The sequence below is a fragment of the Cricetulus griseus genome, chromosome 3, assembly GCF_003668045.3.
Source record: "Cricetulus griseus strain 17A/GY chromosome 3, alternate assembly CriGri-PICRH-1.0, whole genome shotgun sequence".
NCBI lineage: Eukaryota > Metazoa > Chordata > Mammalia > Rodentia > Cricetidae > Cricetulus > Cricetulus griseus.
The window spans coordinates 88,297,116-88,315,522 of NC_048596.1; the positions used below are offsets into that span (position 1 = coordinate 88,297,116).

Below are 18,407 nucleotides of genomic sequence, written 5' to 3' on the forward strand. Positions count from 1 at the left end.
TTTGTAGCCCAGGCTGGCCTCAAACTCACACTCTTTTTGCTTTAGACTTATGAGTATCGGAATTACAGGCATGAACTACCACACCCAGATATATGCCTTTTAGTTTTAAAGCAGATAAATGTACTATCTATTAAACATCTATTACAAAGGGCTGGAGAGTTGGCCCACTTAGGAACATTTGTTGCTCTTGCAGAGGATCCAGTTTGACTCCAAGCACCCACACAATGGCTCACAACCATTTGTAATTCCAGTTCCAGGGGATCAAGTGCTATCTTCTGGCCCCCATTGGCACCTGGCATGCACATGGTTTATAGACATACATGTAAGAAACAATGCATATACATAAAATAAAAAGCAAATAAATATAAAACTATATATATGTATGAAATTTCATGGTGTGTGATTTTAAAAGAATCCTTACACCTCAACTTACCTATGCTTATTCCAAACTTGGCCACAAATAAATTCTCTTGTTAATCTATACAGATATTTGACCAGAGTGCAAAGAACACAAATAATGTGTTCTTGAAAACTGATTATCTTCTAAAAGTTATAAAAAATTTAAAAGGTAAAAATATAAAGAAAAACAGAATTTTTGAAAGGGGTCAAATGAACCACTTCAGTAACAAAAGAAACCATTGTCTGGGGAGACAGTAAGGATGCTGCTTACTGGGGAGACAGCTTGCAGGGGTAAGGATGCTGCTTGTTGTGCAAATGTGAGGACCCAAGTTAAAATCCCCACATAAAAAGCTGTGCACTGCTGCACCCACTCCTGCAATCCCCTCATGGTAGGGGAGTGGACAGGAGGATCATGGTGGCTTTCTTGCTACCAGCATAATTTCAGGTTCAGTGAGACACTGTCTTAAAAGCAATAAGAAGCCAAGGAGTAATTGACCAGGACAACCAGCAAGTCCCTCTAGCCTAAAGTGCACACATACATGCACACATTCACACACATGCATATACACAACACACTGGCATACCCACATGTAAAAAAAGACATCACGTATGTGTTTAAGGTATCTTTAAAGGAATACACTAAATGTTTGGCAAGGTACAGATACAATAACATGTTTTGCTTTTTGCTAGGTATTTCCGTACTGTTTGATTACTCTGAATCTTTGATATATTAATTAAATAATTAACAACAACAGGTTTAAATATAAAAAGTCTCTATTTTCATTGGTAATCAAACATACAGAAAAGTGGTTAGTAATACAAGGGAAACAAAAAGGTACATGTGCAAAAATGTCCAACCAGCACCATCCATACATTATAAATGCATTCACCTATAAGCATGTGTGTGTATAGATACATTACACATATACTTATAAGTTAAACAATCAAATAATGGTTCATTAAATGACAATATTGCCACAAGACAGAACATCCTTTTAAATCACTTGTATACAGATTCTGTGATTATTTGTATGATACCTAGACTATAAAGTTGATCTTTCAAAATATACAAATTGTATGTACACCTCAGCAAAAATGATCACATAACCACAGAGAAAAGGGAAGAGCTAGGGTTATTGCTTGTAATTTCAATTTCTTTTAGGATTTCTCTTTAAAAATTTTCAAGTTTCCTTGCATTTCTTTTTCAATTACATTCATTTGTATATTGAAGAAGGGAGAGGCACATGTGCAGGCCACAGGACAACTTGGGAGAGCTGGTTCTCTCTCTCCACCATGTGGGTACTGGGGATGGAAATCAGGTTATTGGGCCTGGTAGCAAGAGCCCGTAAGACCAGCTCACCAGTCCCAACTTTTCCCTCTTTTGTCAGAATGAACTGGATAAGTAAATTAAAGTGCACAGTGCCTGTTTGTGAATCCAGGGGGACCGCTAACTGCCCAGCATGAACTCTAGACTCCACTACTAAGCAAGCCACTTACGTGCATCTTGCCCTGTAGAAGGATGTGCCACCTGCCCCAGGGAGGTGCTGCCCAAAGGCTGTACCAACTTCTCCAAAGATGGGACTCTGTTCCTGGGTGGCCCCTTCTCCTTTGGGCTAGTAAAGAAGTCCCCAATGTCCTTTCTCTGTTTACATTCCTGGAGAAAGCTCTCAAAGGATTTATCTTTGAGGCCAAGGTTGGAAATACGTGAGGCTCGTATCTTTGGAAAGTGAGTGCCATCCTGCAAACTCACTTTCTCTAGTAGGGTGGGGACATCTTCAATCTTGCTGCTGGGTGGTGGGGATGTGGTTGCAAAGAACATCTTGTATGGACGACTGGGCAAACTCCGGGAGCGGAGGAGGGGGTCAGGAAGGCTAAAGTCTGAGGCCTGGGCAGTCTTAGACGTTGGAGAAGCCAAAGAGAAGAAAGCTGAAGCCTTTTTAAAGGCCATGTGTCTCCCTGGAGACTGCTGGTCCCCATCTTTATTGGAACTGGGTTTCCGAAGACTAAAGGAGCGAGTAAACCCATGTGGCTGGCCCCGAGGCGATGTTTTTGACTCTGGTTTAGGGCTGGTCTTCTTTCCACCTTCAGAATTGGGGCGCAGAGACTTTAGGATGGCATTTGCTATAAGCCTTAGGGGGGACTTGGGCGGAGGCACTTCTCTCTCCCGTGGCGCCTTGATAGCTGGGGTATGCATCTCCTCCTGGGCCCCTGTCTGGTATAGCAGCTTCTCTTTCACTGCCCAAGGGAGAGGAGAGGAGCTGAATGGTTTCAGGGTACAGCTTCTGCCATTCTCGTCTCTTTCCTGGGAGAACTGTTTCCCAGCCTTGTGCTCAGGGGTGGAGTCACTCCAGTCTAGCAACATGGTCTTCTGCTCCGGTGTAAGGACTAATTTCTTCAAGCCCAACTTCCTTTCTTCAGAGGGCTGTGGAGCACCCGTCTGGTCTCTCCTGGGTCCCATATTCACTTCTCTTGGGTTCCTTGCAGTCCTAAGAGTTGGGTTTTGATTGTACAAATACTGGTCCTTCCCTGCAATGGGGTGGAAATCTTCGTACATGCTTTTGGTGCTCCCAAGATGAGCCGGGGCTTCCTGGTAGTCCTCTGAAGCCATCTCCGGACAGTTGCTGAAGCTTTCGCCAGCAGGGCTCACCAGGCCTGTGCTCTCCAGCATGGGACCATGAGGCAGATAGAGAGGAATTTCCTTCAACATCCCTAGAGCCCTGGCACGTCTCAGGTAGAGTGGAGTAGGGCTACAATCGCCGCCTCTGGAAACTGGCAGGGAGTGAAGGTTGTAAGCTGGCACCTACAGGGGATGGGCAGAAATACCAGTTACTTAAAGCTCCTAGTGTTTGTTTTTGTGGGGAAGGTGAGTGTCAACGCACACCTCATTTCCTTCCTTTCTCCCGCTCTTAGATACTCAAGGTCAGAAGGGGCTTTCAGAAAGGCCATTCTTTGTTCTAAGTGGCTGTTTAGAAGTTACTGGTGTTTACCTGCAGTCCCTAAATAACGCTCTAATCAAAGACCATTAAAGTCTCTAGAATAAGTAAAGAAAAAGCCAGAAAGGAAAGCTTGGGCATGGCTGCTGCTCTTGATAAGCTCCTGAGCAGTAAGCACAGGTAGGACAGGGTAGGTTCCTTGTGGTTTGCTCAAGTACTGCCTTTACTAAAGGGGACATTCTTCCCATAGGTATACTTTGCTGACATGCAAGAAGTCAGTTTCTATAACCATGCTTTGTGCGCCGTCAAGGTAAGGAGTTACAGTTAACCTTCTGAGCTGAAGCACTGGTAGTGTGAAGGATGGCCTTTGGGACTTTCCAAGGACCCTTCTAAATGTCACACAATGCACCACTGTGAAATCATGTTTCTAGTATATGAGAACTTGGAAGAACAGAAGTGGACTCTACAAAGAGTCATCATGTCCTGCCAAGAGTCTGGTGTCTGAGGTGCAGGCCACAAGTCAGAGGGCTTCAAAAGTGTGCACACCTTTTCTGTCTTGAGGGCTCTGCTGAGTCTAGTGCAGACCTAGCAGGTTACAGAGACTGCATGATGTATATGGAAGGAAAGTCCAGCCACTCATTTCAGTGATGCCACTTTTTATTCTAAATTGATATTGCTCTCAGAGTCCTGGGATGCTACTGAGACCATCCTTATTCTGGACCTATCACCCTTTGTCTGTTCTTCCTTGTGTTCTTCCTTGTGTTCTTTCCTTGGGGGCATATGTACTATGCCCGTCTCCTACACAATGCTGAAGGGGGTGACTGTACTCATGAGGGTGACCCAGGATGAATTTTTATGAAAGGCACATGTAAAGAGTGTCCGGAGACCCACAGCAGAGCCTGTCTCTGCCCTGGCTTTGCACTTGGGGAGACCTGTGAGCACTTAGAATTCAGAATTAAGTATGGCAGTAGTAAGGAGTGTGCTCCTTCGTGCAAGGCCCTCGAGAGCACTTACCTGAGGAGGGGAGGAATTATCTGAAGTGTGCCCAGGTTCACTGATTGAAGAAAAGGAAGATGATAGGGAAGATGAGGAAGAAAAAGATGGAGGAAGAGGAGGCGATGGTGTTCTTCTGTTCATGGATGTTGAACCTATCAAGGAAACAACATACTTCATTGTTGCCTTGTTTTTAGTATAAAAAGAGAAGACTGTGGGTGGATCCTCAGTTTTACCAATAAAGAGGATGGGGATGGATTCAGAGGGAGGTCCCTCGTGCCCATAGCATGGGACTTGGCAGCAGAGCCTTGGAGGAGAAGTCATGTGACTGTGTTTCTGACTTCTGTAAGATTGTTCCTGGGAGATGTGAGCACAACCCCCAGAGTGCTTTTTGCAGATGGACATTTACTGCTAACGTTTCCCTGAAGTCATGGTGGTTAGGAGCTGGGATTGCACTAAATCTCTCCCATCAATAAACTATTTGAGGTTTCTTTCCACAAGATGTCAGACCATTAGTTGTGGACACAGACAGGGTAGATACTAGTTCTAATGAAATGGGTTCCCTCTCTCTGTGTGTGCTGCTGAGGGGTTCTCAGACAAGGTGGTTAGGCTGAGATCTTATGGGAACCCAAAGGAGGGGGTTACACACTTATCGGTGGCTCGAATCACACAGAATTAATGGGCCTGACCAAACTTCTGTGGCTCAGGGAACAGGCAGGAAGCAATACATCTGTTCAGAGATACATGAGAAAGGAGCGAGGCTGGCCTCTGAGGAGGAGCCCAGTTCTCAACTATGGGCAGCTGAAGTCATCTGGTCCTGCAAGAGCAGCATTCTGACAGTGCAGCCTGGGAAGTCATTCTTCCCAGACCCACATTTACTGACACTTCCTGTCCCTCGACACTTCTCTCTCTTCCTCTCCAACTTGGTAACCTTAAATCTGCAATGTCAAGTATTTTATCTCCAGGTGGGGGCAATTCTGATAACTGTCCTCAGGTAAATTCAGAAAAACAGCACACAGCCTTTCGTGGACATGTGCTTCATCCTCAGGCCTGTAACATGAGTTCTAATTGGTCTTAATAATAAAAACCCACAGTCAGATAGCAGGGCAAATGCTGAAAATCAGAGAGAGAAAAGAACAAGCCACAGCCAACTCTTACTTGATAACCCCTGAGCAAAAAGAGACGGAGTTCCTGTCTCCCCCTGCCTTATAGTCCTCTCTCTGCCCAGCCACATCACTTCCTGTCTGTCTGTCAGACCTCCAGACCTCTATGGTTAACTAGTGGCTAGCTCTGCCCTCTGATCTTCCGGCAAGCTTTATTTATTTGAGTATAAACAAGATATCACCACACAGGCCACCACAAACCACCGTGGCTCCATAGCACCGTTCCCTAGGCACATCCTGGACCTGTGTGCCTCAATTGCTTATTCTCTCATCCAATACCTCAACCTCCTGCTTCCTGAAGCTCAGGTGGTCCATTCAGACTTCCCTTTGTGTCCAATCTACAGGTTGTACACATCTACATTTCTTAGTTCAACACAAGTCCTGGGCCTCAGTTCCCCCAAAGCTCTAGATGATAGGCACCTGCTCAGGCACTCAAACTGTGCTTTTGTTAACTTGAGCAAATTCAAGGAACTTAATGACACAGTGTCAGGGATCCCTGGGGACACAAGTCTGGAAGAAAAGCTATTCTTAAGTTCCCTCCAATCAAGAAGAGTTCCACACATCTTTCAGGGGGATGTTGCTGTGGACTTTTAGTAGGCTTCTTGCTGTCCTCACACAGAGGCAAACATGTTAGGCAGTACATACCAGGCACAGGCTCTGAAAAGATGGCTCTGTAATATGCGGTCCTTGAGCTCCATATGGTACCCCACCCGGCCCCAGAATGCTTCTGAGGGAAAAGGTAACGGGGGAACACAGCTGCTGTGAAGCTGGACAAAGAGAAGATTCTGGGAGAAAGGGTATCTGCTGCCAGGAGCTGTCACAGGGGAGCGCTGGCCTCTATCCCATCACCCGCACCCCATCTCAGCCCACAACAAGATGGTTAGAGCCTAAAAAGGCAAAACTTGTGAGTCAGTCTCTGTCTTGCTTCCTGCCCCCAGTTGCTAAATTCCTGCCAAATTCCTTCTCCCCCTCTTCTTCGCCCCCTCACTCTCCTCTCTCTGCCATCCTCTGAATCAGGCTCCTTAAGTAGCCTCAAAAGTCCCCTCAGCTCCACAGACTGTCCCTTTGTTCCTCTGAGGAGTCACAGGGGACCTTGCAATATAGGGCCAGGGATACCTTGGGACGCAAGCTAGACAGAAAAGTCTTGGGATCTAGAAGATTGTGACCCCAAAAATTGATTCCCTTCTTCTTCCTTTGATCTCAGGCCCCACCCTTGTGGTGGGGTCTCTGGCCACAAGGTCTTTATGCACTGTCTTAAAGACAGACCTTGTGGAAGACTTGAGACATGGAGGTCCAGTCTCTCCTTTGTCTTTATCCTTGGGCCAGGTCATCACCCAAGGGCCAGGCATGACTCTAGGAGGGGAAAAGCCAGCGAGGGGCTGAGAGATGGGAAATCTCTCCAGTAAGACTGGTGATGTCTTCAAGCTCCTCTAAAAGAAGATAAAGGGGACTCCAGCACCTCAGTTTGTTCACATTTGCAACTGACATGAGCAAGTTGCTTACCTACAGTGTCTTCATTCCAAAAGTACACACAACCATGCAGACAAACGCTAGCTTAGTACAAATCACACCTAGTTCTCCCTCTTGCACACAAACTATACAGTAAAGATACCGAGAGACCCTCCATCTGTTTCAGAGGAAATGGGACACCCAACCCAGCCAGGGTTTCTCTAACTCTTGGCCTAGGAACTTACTCTTTGTCTACCTAAGTCTTCTGTTTGCCCAGGGACTCTGGAATGGCCCAGCCAGACTACTTTGTCGTCTGTAGGGCACAGGATCTGAGGGCTTCTAGCTCTCAGGTCCTATTGTGTTAAAGGGCTTGATGCGCAGGCCTGGGCTAGGGTTACAGCCTCTGTGCCCACTCGGACAATTCCTTGTGCTACACCTCCTGTTGGCTTTGCTGGCAGTGGTGCCCTCCCCCCCCCCCCCCAAATGGTAGAGGTCACTCTGAGCATAGTCAGCTTGGAAAGGTTGTCTATGTTCTCTTTCCTATTGACTGACAAACCTTCTTCTGGGGCATAGGGGTTCTTGACTTTTGGGTTGCCATGAGTACAACTGCTTCCTGGAATTTGAAGGCTAGGAAGTACTCAGTCTTCTCAAAGTCTTGGAGCGCCCTCTAGGGGCAGTAGCTTGCAAGTCTGAACCCATGGAGAGTAAACAAAGCTTGGCATAGCCAGCTGAGGCAGGACCAAGTCCCTTCCCACTGCATCAAGGCTGAGCAAGGCATCCTACCATAGGGAATGAGCTCCAAAAACCAGCTCATGAACGAGGGATAAATCCTGTTCTTTTGATCCCAGCTTTAATCTCTTTTTGTAGTCAAAAGTAAGATGAGTTCTGTAGGCACAGCGCCTCCCTTAGAAAGTGCTGGAGAGGTGCAACGGCTGGGCCAGCAAGGGCAAAACATAAAAACATACAAGCAGGGTTTATAGTAACTAACTGCTTTTCTTCTGGGCTGTTGCTCAGTGTGGCTCCTGTCCTCAAGAGCCTTGAATGTACCTGGCTCTTAGGCCTTAGCTGAGGCTGACTCCTTACAGTGCCATGCTTTTCCTCAGCTCTCTGGTGGGTTAACTGGTACTCATGACAATTCTTAGCTTAAATCTTCTCTCCCTCCCTTCCTCCTTCTCTCCCTCCCTCCCACTCATAAATAAGAACTCCTTTGGACCAGACCTCGCTGGACCACAGAAATGACAGGCTCAAGCACTCAGCATCTCTTCGTGCTTAACACTCAAACCCTACATTTATTAATATCTGAACACTGAAGTCTACTGTCTGTCCCCATATCCCACCTCTGCGTAGCAGAATTCTGTCTTGTTTTTAGAATCTCTGCCCCTGCTGTTTGCCAGTCTCCTATCTCACCCCATGCTGGGAGCTTTCTGAGAACAGACTGAGCTCCCTGATGCTGGTGATACTCAGAAACATGGGATAATCTCAACACCAAGGAGGACTGGCCTGAGAGCAGGATCCTAGTGAATCAGAAGCACTAGGCAAAGGGTGAGAAGACTACTCTGTCCTCTCACATTTGCCACCTGGGGGGACCTCAGATGAGTCAATTGTCATTTTAGCTCATCCCTAGGTATGCAGGTCTGGTCTAGCTCCAAAGGTGGCCCTTGTGCTTGGTAGACACAATGATAGGTGTTGAGTCTGGGGGTTGATGGGAAATGACTCACTGACCGGGAATCAGGCTGACTCAGAAGGAGGGAGAGTTGGGCCCAAGGTCTTCCTGGGCTAGCCTTGGGCAGAGTGAGGCTATAGAGGAAACATGGATACAAGGGGAGGCAGAATGGGGTGATGGACTCAGAGCAGGATGGAGCCCCAGCTTCTCATTCAAATGGTTCTGGAGGAATTCTGTTGCTGTGTGAATGTGTGCATGGTCACAATACTTCTTGTGGGAGCCCTGGTACTCACCAGGGACCAAGACCTGCTCAGAAGAAACAAATTTTCTCTCTCTCTCCTCTCTCTCTCTCTCTCTCTCTCTCTCTCTCTCTCTCTCTCTCTTCTCTCTCTCTGTATGCACACATAGACTCCAGTGTTTACACTCATATTCTAGTGCAAGAGGCTACCTTCATGCCTTAGCCACAGTGACATGAGCCAAAAGGGACAAAACCAAGTACCTGGCTTTCAGTCTCTCTTCTTTCTCATTTTAAGCTTAGAGTTCATGACAGAGAAGGTGTTCTGGTGAAAGCATAGAAGCTGAATGCACTGGGATTTCAGAGCAGAGGGGAGGCATGGGGAGGTCCCAGATCCCTTGGCAAGTGCTTCTAGTTAGCAGTGGAAATCAAGTAAGCTAGGAGTTTCTTGTCCTCATTACCCAGGCTATGTCAGAGAAGACACCATGTAAGGAATGAGAGCAGCTGCCCACACCTCCATTCCCCCCCCCCCCCCCCGTTCATGACTCACTGGACTGGAATTTTCTCCTCCAGTTCTGGTATTTGCTTGGAACTGGAGACTGGAGGCTGTGGGTCCTTAGCAGAGCTGTGGTGGAAAACAAAAAGGGGCAGGGAGGATGGGAGGGAATAAGGGTCTGCTAATGGTGTTGGAGAAGAATTTGTCTCCTGTGGGGCTTTCTCACCAAAAGTTAGCAGGCTAACACTTAGGATGGATGATGGAGTCACTCCTTCTTATCACAGTGTGCTTCTCTGACCCCATCCCGCTATTCACTCACCCACTCACTCATTTACTCACTCTTCATCAGATAATTACACAGGAAGCTGGGGAGATGTTTCAGCAGATAACCTGAGTTTGATCCCTGAAACCCAAATAAAAATCCGGAGAGGGAAAGATGGTTCTCTACAGGGAGGAACACATCAATTGATTGTCCAATGCTAAATGGTTAGCCCTGAAAACATACATATAAGTGGCAGTATATAGACTCAACTGGTTATATTTAGGAATATATGTTTATGTACAAACACTGTAACAATTCATGAAAAAAAGAGGCCATGAATTTGAAGGTGAGCAGGAGGTGTATATAGGAGAATTTGGAGGAAGAAAAGGGAAAATTCAATTAAATTATAATAAAAAAATCTGTTTGTAGAGGCATGCATCTATAATTGCAGCACTCCTATGTTGAGATGGGTGGTAGACAGGCGACTCAATGGAATGTTCACAGCCCAATTCGTCTGTAGTATACTGTATGGAAGCAATAGGAGAAACCCCACCTCAACAGAGTAGAAGGTGAGAACTGACTGGGGAAAGTTGGGTTCCCAATGGAAGCACATTTGCAGGACCCTGTGTGCTTCCCCTCTGCCTGGCTGGGCCTTGAGCACAGGCACTGGCCGTTCTGAACCCGAGAACAGTCGTGGAATCTAAGTGCTTACTGTTCCCACACTGGACTCTAATGCTCAGGCCCCTTTGCTTCTTCATAGAGAAAGGAGGGGCATGCGTGCACATCTGAGGGGCAGAAGATGGAACTAGGGGGTATGGAAAAGAAAGACACCCATGGGAGGGATCTGGGTATGGGAGAATGGTCAGAGAAGGTTTGAACACAAAGCTCTCTGAATCTAAGACCTGGCTACTGAGTGTTCTCTAATCTCACCAGACATTTCACCCTTGCCCTTATGAGCTGACCTTCAGCACTGCCATGCCAGCTACTACCTGGGCTTTCCTTTCTCAGGACAAGACCCCCCAGCTCCTTAGGATCTCTGCTTTAATTAAACTCTGTGGAATGGTGGAACAGATTGCCTAGATGCACCACTGGTGCCAATAGAGCACCCAGGCGAAATTTTACCATGGCAGGAACAATAGTGAGGTCATAATATAACTGGAGTCCTAGGTCAGAGGCCTGACTCCACAGGTTCTGTGATGGTTGGGTTAGGAAATGACCTCAGAGGCTCAGTAATTTGAACGCTCCACTCTACTTCGGTTAACATTCTGCTTTGTGTTTGCCATTGAAGATGTGAGAGCTCAGCTTCTTGCTCTGGCTGCCACGCCTGCTGCGTGCTGTTATGCCTGTGCATGCTGCTGCTAAGCCTCCCTATCATGCTGGACTCTCATCCCTCGAGTACAGTAAGCCCAAATAAACCCTTCCTCTCTAAGTCGCTCTGGCCATGGCATTTCACCCAGACAGCTTCTCACATGTCAAGCTTGCCCCAGAGAAAATGAGCAGAGATCATGGTGAAAATGCAGGAAGGGGTTTTAAACAACATCATTAAGTGGGTAGAAGGCAAGCATTTGAGCCCATCTTTGGAGCACTGCCATGAGCTCTGGATTCAGTAGACAAAGAACTGGGCAAGGAGGCAAGAGGTCAAAGTGGAGGTGTGGTCTGGTTAATGAGTGCTCTGTTCTGGCTCTGCATAGTGACGAGAAGCAGTCTTTAGTGCTTGAGAAGACAAGCCATGTGCTTCGGATGATCATGGCTTGGGGGCAGGGATGGGCTGTGTATAATCTCATCACTAGGTGACACATTTGCCAGGCTATGCTGGTCTTGAATCTAAGAGGTGACTGTAGGATTAGGACAATGACTAAAAACTTTTGGGGCCTGGAACAGGACATTATAAAGGCTAAAAGTAAAGTCAGTATCACTCTTTGCTGTGGGCCTTCATGAAGTGGGGCTGGGTTGGGGTTGGGGGGCGGTGAGATAGGGCAGGTGTCACTTGGTTTGACACTGATGCACCTGGAGTGATTAATATGCAAGGGTCTGGTCTAAAGTTTGGACAAAAACAGATGCAAACTCAAGTAGAAAAGCCAGATGTTTACCTTGCTCTGTATTACCTCATGGGTCCAAGTGAGGAGCAGTGTTTTTTTTTTTTTAATTTTGAGATTATAATATAATTACATCATTTCTCCTTTCCCTCTAGACCCTCCCATATACCTCTTCTTGCTCTCTTTCAAATTCATGGCCTTTTAAAATTAATTGTATGTATGTATGTATGTATGTATGTATGTATGTATGTGTATATAGATATATAGTACTAAATATAATCTTCTGTCTGTGTAATGTTACTCGTATGTGTGTTTTTGGGGCTGACCATTTGGTATTGGACAACCAGTTCATGTGCTCTTCCCTGGGGGAGACTATTCCTCCCACTCTCAGCATTCCTTAGTTGACTATGGTTCTTTGTGTAAGGTTGAGGCCACACAGGCTTGCTCTTGTCCACTTTGGCATGTCTATTGTCCTTGTTCAGCTCATGTTTAGTCAGTCATGTTGCTGAGACAGGGTATAGCTTCTGACATGACTAGAAGACAATCTCACAGCAAACTCCCTGGTCCTCTGGCTCTTTCAATCTTTCTGTCCTGCTCTGGAGCTAGCACGTTTTAACAAAAGAAGCCCTCTCTCCCTCTATACCCTCCTCTCTTTTTGTTCCCTTCCTTTGCGTTTTGAAATGGTCTTACTGTGGAGCACTGACTGGCCTGGGTCTTGCTGTGCACACCAGGATGACCTCATCTTAGCATCAACCCTCCTCCTTCTGCTTCTGGAGTGCTGGGATTATGAATGTTAACTGACTGCTGGGATTACAGGTGTGCACACTCATATCTTTCTTGAGTGCTGGGATTACAGGTGTGCACACTCATTTCTTTCTTGAGTGCTGGGATTATAGGTGTGCATACTCACATCTGGAAAAAAATGTCTAGGTAGCTTTTACAGCAATGATTTATCTAGCAGCATCCAACATAGCTTGTGCTCTATGTGTACTGAATAACTTTGTATAGTGTGTGTGTGTGTGTGTGTGTGTGTGTGTGTGTGTGTGTGTATGTCTGTGACCATGTGCATGCCTGCTACCCTCAGGGCCAGAAGAGTGTGTCAGATTCCCTCAGCTGGAGTTGCAGCAGTTGTGAGCTGTGGGTATTGGGAACCAAACCTGTTCTGTCTATGAGAGTAACAAGGGCTTTAACTTCTGAACCATCTCTCCAGCCCCACTTTGTATTAATTTTAAAGGAGTGCTTTTGGAGCTTACTGTACCCAACCTATTGTGGACAAATGAGTAGAGGGCAAGCATTTAGCGAGATGCTTTTGATCTGGTTTTATTGCTACACACTGGCCAGTGTTCTTCCTGTCCTATAACTGTTGTCAAATGACTGCTCCTAGATGGAGAATACCAACTTGTGTAGGCTGGAACAACTTGGGGACAGACTGCCCTCCTAAATCTTACTGGTTTCTGTCCATGAACTTGATGAATTAGATACATCTGCTATGTTGCTTTGGGCATGCACCACAGCTACTTCATACAGGCATGCTGGAAAGTTGCTCTGCTGTGATGCCTACATCACAGGCCTGCTTACCTGCATCTGAGTGCTTGGGATTCTTTTGCTAAATGCAGACACTCAATTTCAATGTAGGCCCACTGAGCCTGGCTCTTGGGTGGTAGAAATCTGGGACTATCGTTTACCCAAGATTTGTATGAACCACTGAATGGGGTTCTTATGCTTTGGATTTTATGTGTTTCCCAAAGGGATACTCTGTTAAAAGCTTGGTCCTTAGCCTGTGGTACTGGGGGATGAGGCAGAAGTTTCAGGAGGTGGGTCTAGTGGAAGAAAGTTAGGTCATTAGGCTTGTAACCTTGAAGGAACATGAGGATCCTTGCTCCTTCCTTGTGTGTGTGTGTGTGTGTGTGTGTGTGTGTGTGTGTGTGTGTGTGTGTGTTTCTGAGGTTCTACCAGGCAAGCAGTTTTCTCCACTATAATATGTTGCCCACCACAGGCCCAAAAGCAACTGGGCCAAGAGACCAGGAACCACAAGAACCCAGAGTATTGTCTCTGTGTAAGTCGTCTATCTCAGGCATTTTATCAGAAGCAAAGGAAAGCTGATTTGACACATAACTTAAATGAGTGTTTTCTAGAGTTGCCATAGCACAAGGGTTTAAGTTGCTTAATGCCTTCATCTCAGGAAGGTTCTGTGTTGAAGAACTTGGAGGGTGTGGAAGGTTGCTTGGCATGCCAAGGCAGTTCTGGCAAGCTCTTGCTAAGCAGTGATAAAATGCACTAACAGAAAAAGGACCATCAAACTCATTATGTTTTTACATTTACTCCTGTGTTGTAAAATGATAAAAACAGATGCAACCAAATAGAAATGATGTCTAGAGAGATGGAGAGAGAGGGTTTTGTCTCCCCTTGGGGTTGTTGTGGATAACATCACTGTGGCCATGGCTGTATAGACCAGGAGTCTTGAAAACATTATCTGGCTCTTACTCAGCCTCCTCTGAATCCACTGGGAGGCAGTGATGCAGGTGAGCATCTTGGCTAGTGAACCTCCATAAGATCCACTAGCGGGGTTAGTCCTGTGCTATTTGGGAAAGTAATGGACTCACTTCAACACTGTGATGTATGGCAGTGCAAACTATTTAAAGCAGGAGAAATTTGCTAGGTATCAGGGTTTTGGAGGATTCAGTCCATAGCTAGCTGGGTCCATTGCCATGGGCCTCTGGTGTGGCAGAGCATCTCATAGTGGAGTGAACTATTTCACTGGGAGGCAGAGAGAGTGGGAGGAAGATTCTGGGGATAGGGTGTGCCTCTGCAAAGCACACCCGCAGTGATCTACTTGTTCCAAGGAGGCCTCATTGATAAGTTAATCCACTGAAGTTATCACGATTCATGATCTAATTAACCGTCAATAGCTGGAGACCAAGCCTTCAACAAACAAGCATTAGATGGGGGAAGGACATGTCATATCTCAGCTGCAGCATCTATGTAAGAAATGTTATGCTTGCATTGGGGCTTGTCTATCACTCATCATGATGGCTGATGAGATGAGTCATTTTTCCACCTGCTCAGTAATTCACCATAGAATAAAGCTGGGCTGTCCTGAGGGCTAACCCATGCTTCATAGGGACCTAGACATATCTGGCAAGAGGGAATCCCCTTCATCACGCTGGCCTGTGGGCATGTCTGTGGAGGTATTTTCTTAATTGCTAATTGATGTAGGAGGGCCATCCCACTGTGGGTAGTGCCACCCTTAGGCAGGTGGCTGGGCTGTGTAAGAAAGATAGCTGAGTAAGCCAGAGGGAGTAAGCCAGTAAGCAGCACTCTCTTCCATGGCCTCTGCTCCAGTTCCTGCCTCCAGGTTCTTGCCTTGAGTCTTGGCCTTGGCTTCCATTGAGTCTATAACCCATAAGCCAAACAGATACTTTCCTCCCCATACTGGTTTGGGTCAGTGTTTTATCATTACAGCAGAGACACAAACTCAGACTAGCATTGACAAAAGTTGTGTCAGCGCACACCTACAAACTAGTGTGTTTTTCTCTTTGACAGTGGGAATAATCGGCTCTGGGTTTCCATTTAAGCTGACAAAACTGTTTCCTTCTGAACAGTTCTAAGATGGCTATTTAGAACTCTGGCCTCCCTCTCTGGAGTCTTTGCCTCCTAAACTGGCTTTGTTATTCCTGATCCAGAGCTTTATTTTTCATACAGACAGACACATGATTCTGATTTACAGCTTCCGGGCAAGTTGCTTAAAGCCCCACTGAGGAGAGAGGACACTCGGAGAAAAGGGTGAACGGCAGGCAGACTTCCCTCTATTGGGGTTATGCTTAAGATTAGGGATTTTTTTTTCTTGTTTTGTTTTTGTAGCTCAGGTTGGTCGGGCTTCAAATTTGTGGCAATCCTCCTGCCTAATCTGCTAAATTCTGGGATTACAGGCATTAGCCCATACCGTGCCTGTCTGCTTCCTGGTTTTTAAAGGCCCACATGGAAGGCTAAATTCAGAGTTTCCAAAATTTGGAAATGTCTATACAAGTTTCTGTGTTTGTTTTGGCCTAGCTCTTCCCAAGCCTAGTCTTCTGGGAAACCCCCACCCACACTGGTGAGAGGACCAGCTGGAGATTTTGCTCTTGGCCACCAGAGGGCAATGCAGGGTAAATTGACCACCAGCTCTCAGGCTATTTAAAGCAGTTGGTCCTTCAGGTGGCAGATTTCTATGATCCCGCTACTCCCCAGGCCCTGCCAGGGTCCCCAGGAAGTCAGAGGATGTCCTGATTTGCTCCCATGTTGCTGAAGATAGAGTCAAGAGCTGAGCTACTAAAGGCAAGTTCTTAGCTGGCTTGAGCTTAGAGTGTGGAGTCACTAGCCCAGGCCATACTGTTGTCTGGAGACCATAGCATGCCTCACAGAATCACCTACATGCTACTCACTTCATAGGTCAACCTAGAGATGGAAAGGGGTCATGTATGAAGAAGGTTCCAGGAGAAAAAGTACCCTCATTACTGTGTAGGTCATCACACACCAGTGATGTCTCCTGTGCCACTCTGAGAGGTATGCTCAGGGGGTTCTAGGAGACTGAGTTACCCCATGTTCCTTCTCTCAAAAACTATGGGATGCTAGAGGGACCCCTGAGACACAAGGAGGCTGTAATAGGCAAAGGAGACCTAGATTTCCTTATCTATGGCAGCCAGTGATATCCAACGGCTGCCCAGAACTATATTGGATGTCATCCTGCTTGTGACCCCAAAGCTTCTGGAGGAGTCTAGGTCTGATCCTGACCCCCCTGTATGTACTGGGTCCCTGCTCCCTCTCTGTGTCCTCAGATGAAGCTGGGTGGACCCTTTACTTACCAGACTGATTTTGTGGCTCCTCATGGTATTGTAGAGAGACTGGTCTAGTCAGGGGCTCCCTCAGGGAGACGTGCCTGGTTGGGGGCTTTGATGGAGGTGGGGATTCTGGAAGCTGGGGCCTTTCTTCACAGGCCTTTGCACAGAGGGCTCTGGTGTCACCATAATCAGATTCTGTATCAGAGCTAGAAGAAGGAAGAGGAGGGTGAACCAGAAGCTCTAGAACCCCACCCCACCTCCACACTCCATGTCCTACTCATCATCTCCTCTGACAGTCCTCAGGGACATGGAGCAAGGGTGTCAGCTCAGCTACCTCTGGCCCAGACTTAACTCTGCCATGTCCTGGATTATGTCTCCTTAGATCCCTGTGCTAAAGGGGCAGCTTGTGGCTATATTTAAAGAGAGGACCATTAAAGAGGTGATTAAGTTAAAATGAGGTCATTATGGTGGACCCTAATCCTATGATTGGTGCCCTTATAGGAAGAAACTGGGAAATAAATGTACATAGAAGGTGGCTGCCATTGCAAAAAGGAAGGTGCCATCTGCAGGCCAGGAGAGACTTTAGATCCCTCCCTCAGATGCCACAGGAGAATTCTCCCCTGCTACCCTTTTATCTCATACTTGCCATGTGACAGTTTCTTCTGTTATTGAAACATTCCATTCTTCAGGAAGCTTCTTAAGCAGGAAGGTAAACAACTCAAATAGCTTCAGGAAGTTCCTGAATCTGACTAGATTCACTAAATCCCACCCCGCCAGAATAAGCAATAAAAGCCCAGGTTCCCCCTCAGATGAGAGGGAGCTGAACAGCCAAGAAGATTCAGACAAGCTGATACAAAGAAGGCTCTGAGATCAGACCTCCTGGAAGGAGCAGAAACCAGCCGAACTGCCCAACTGTGGCACCTGGAAAGGACACTATCCAGCCTGTTGAGCTGCCTATAGGCTGTGCAGTGTGCTCTGGGATCCCAGCTTTGTGAGGTGTCACCCATACTGGAGTAGGCTTTGTTGATTCAGCTGTCTTTGAGTCATTTCTGCTCCTTATAGTTAACCACTCACCCATTTTCTTCTAGGTAACCCCAATAAAACTAACTCATGGTTCACCTAGTTGGACTTTGGCGGTATGTAACATTAATAAATAAATGACCCAGAGACTGATATTTGGGTTCAAATTTCAAGATGAAGATCAGAAAAGCAAAGCAGCTGGCCACTAGCTCTCACCTCTACCTCAGGCTCAATGGGCTGATCCTGTCTCCATGAACTCACTCAGCCTCGGACTGTAACTTCTCAGTGTGGCTGGAGAATGAATGCTCCTATCTTCAGTGTAGATGGAGAATAAATGCCTCTCTGAGACCTTGCTTCTGTCTTACATACTTCCCTAATGTTGGGATTAAAGGTGTGAACTATAATTTTTTTTAGACTGATTCACGATTGTGTATTTCTGGGTGGCCTTGGACTCACAGAGATCCATCTATCTCTAATCCTGAGTCCTAGGATTAAAGGTGTGTACCACCATCTGCTATCTTCTGGCTGCTGGGATTAAAGGTGGGTATCACCACTGCCTGATCTCTATAGCTTGAGGCTGACTTTGCTTTTCTAAATCCTCAGTCAATCTTTAATAAATTATAAACATCACTACGGTGGTATCTGTACTTTGGTCTGTTGTGGGTTCCCTATCTAGGATGAGTAGATGTGAGTTGCATCTCCCCAGAAAATTTTTTGTCATATGTCATACTCCAGCCTCCAGAATGTAAGAAAACATTTTTGTAAGGCTCCCAGGCTGGGCACTTTGTCCTGACATTCCCAGAGGCTGCTATAGCCTTGGGCAGAACATGAGGAAGGTCTCTTGAGCCACTTCAATGAAGGCTATTCTCACCCTCTTTGTTCCCAGGCCTTGGCTGTAGGGCTGGGGATGTAGGTAAGTTGGTAGAGTATATGCCTAGCAT

At 46.5% G+C, this 18,407-nt stretch overlaps 1 protein-coding gene across 1 annotated transcript in view; it reads right to left on the bottom strand.

The window, feature by feature from the left end:
• Positions 1-18,407, bottom strand: part of Micalcl (MICAL C-terminal like) — a 53,801-nt gene that overhangs the window by 33,259 nt on the left and 2,135 nt on the right. The window contains exons 2-5 of the mRNA XM_035442287.1: positions 16,471-16,652; positions 9,386-9,460; positions 4,347-4,480; positions 1,897-3,199 (exon numbers count right to left, since the gene is read on the bottom strand). Coding sequence (XP_035298178.1) covers positions 1,897-3,199; positions 4,347-4,480; positions 9,386-9,460; positions 16,471-16,652 — 1,694 coding nt within the window. The remainder of the gene's footprint in view (positions 1-1,896; positions 3,200-4,346; positions 4,481-9,385; positions 9,461-16,470; positions 16,653-18,407) is intronic.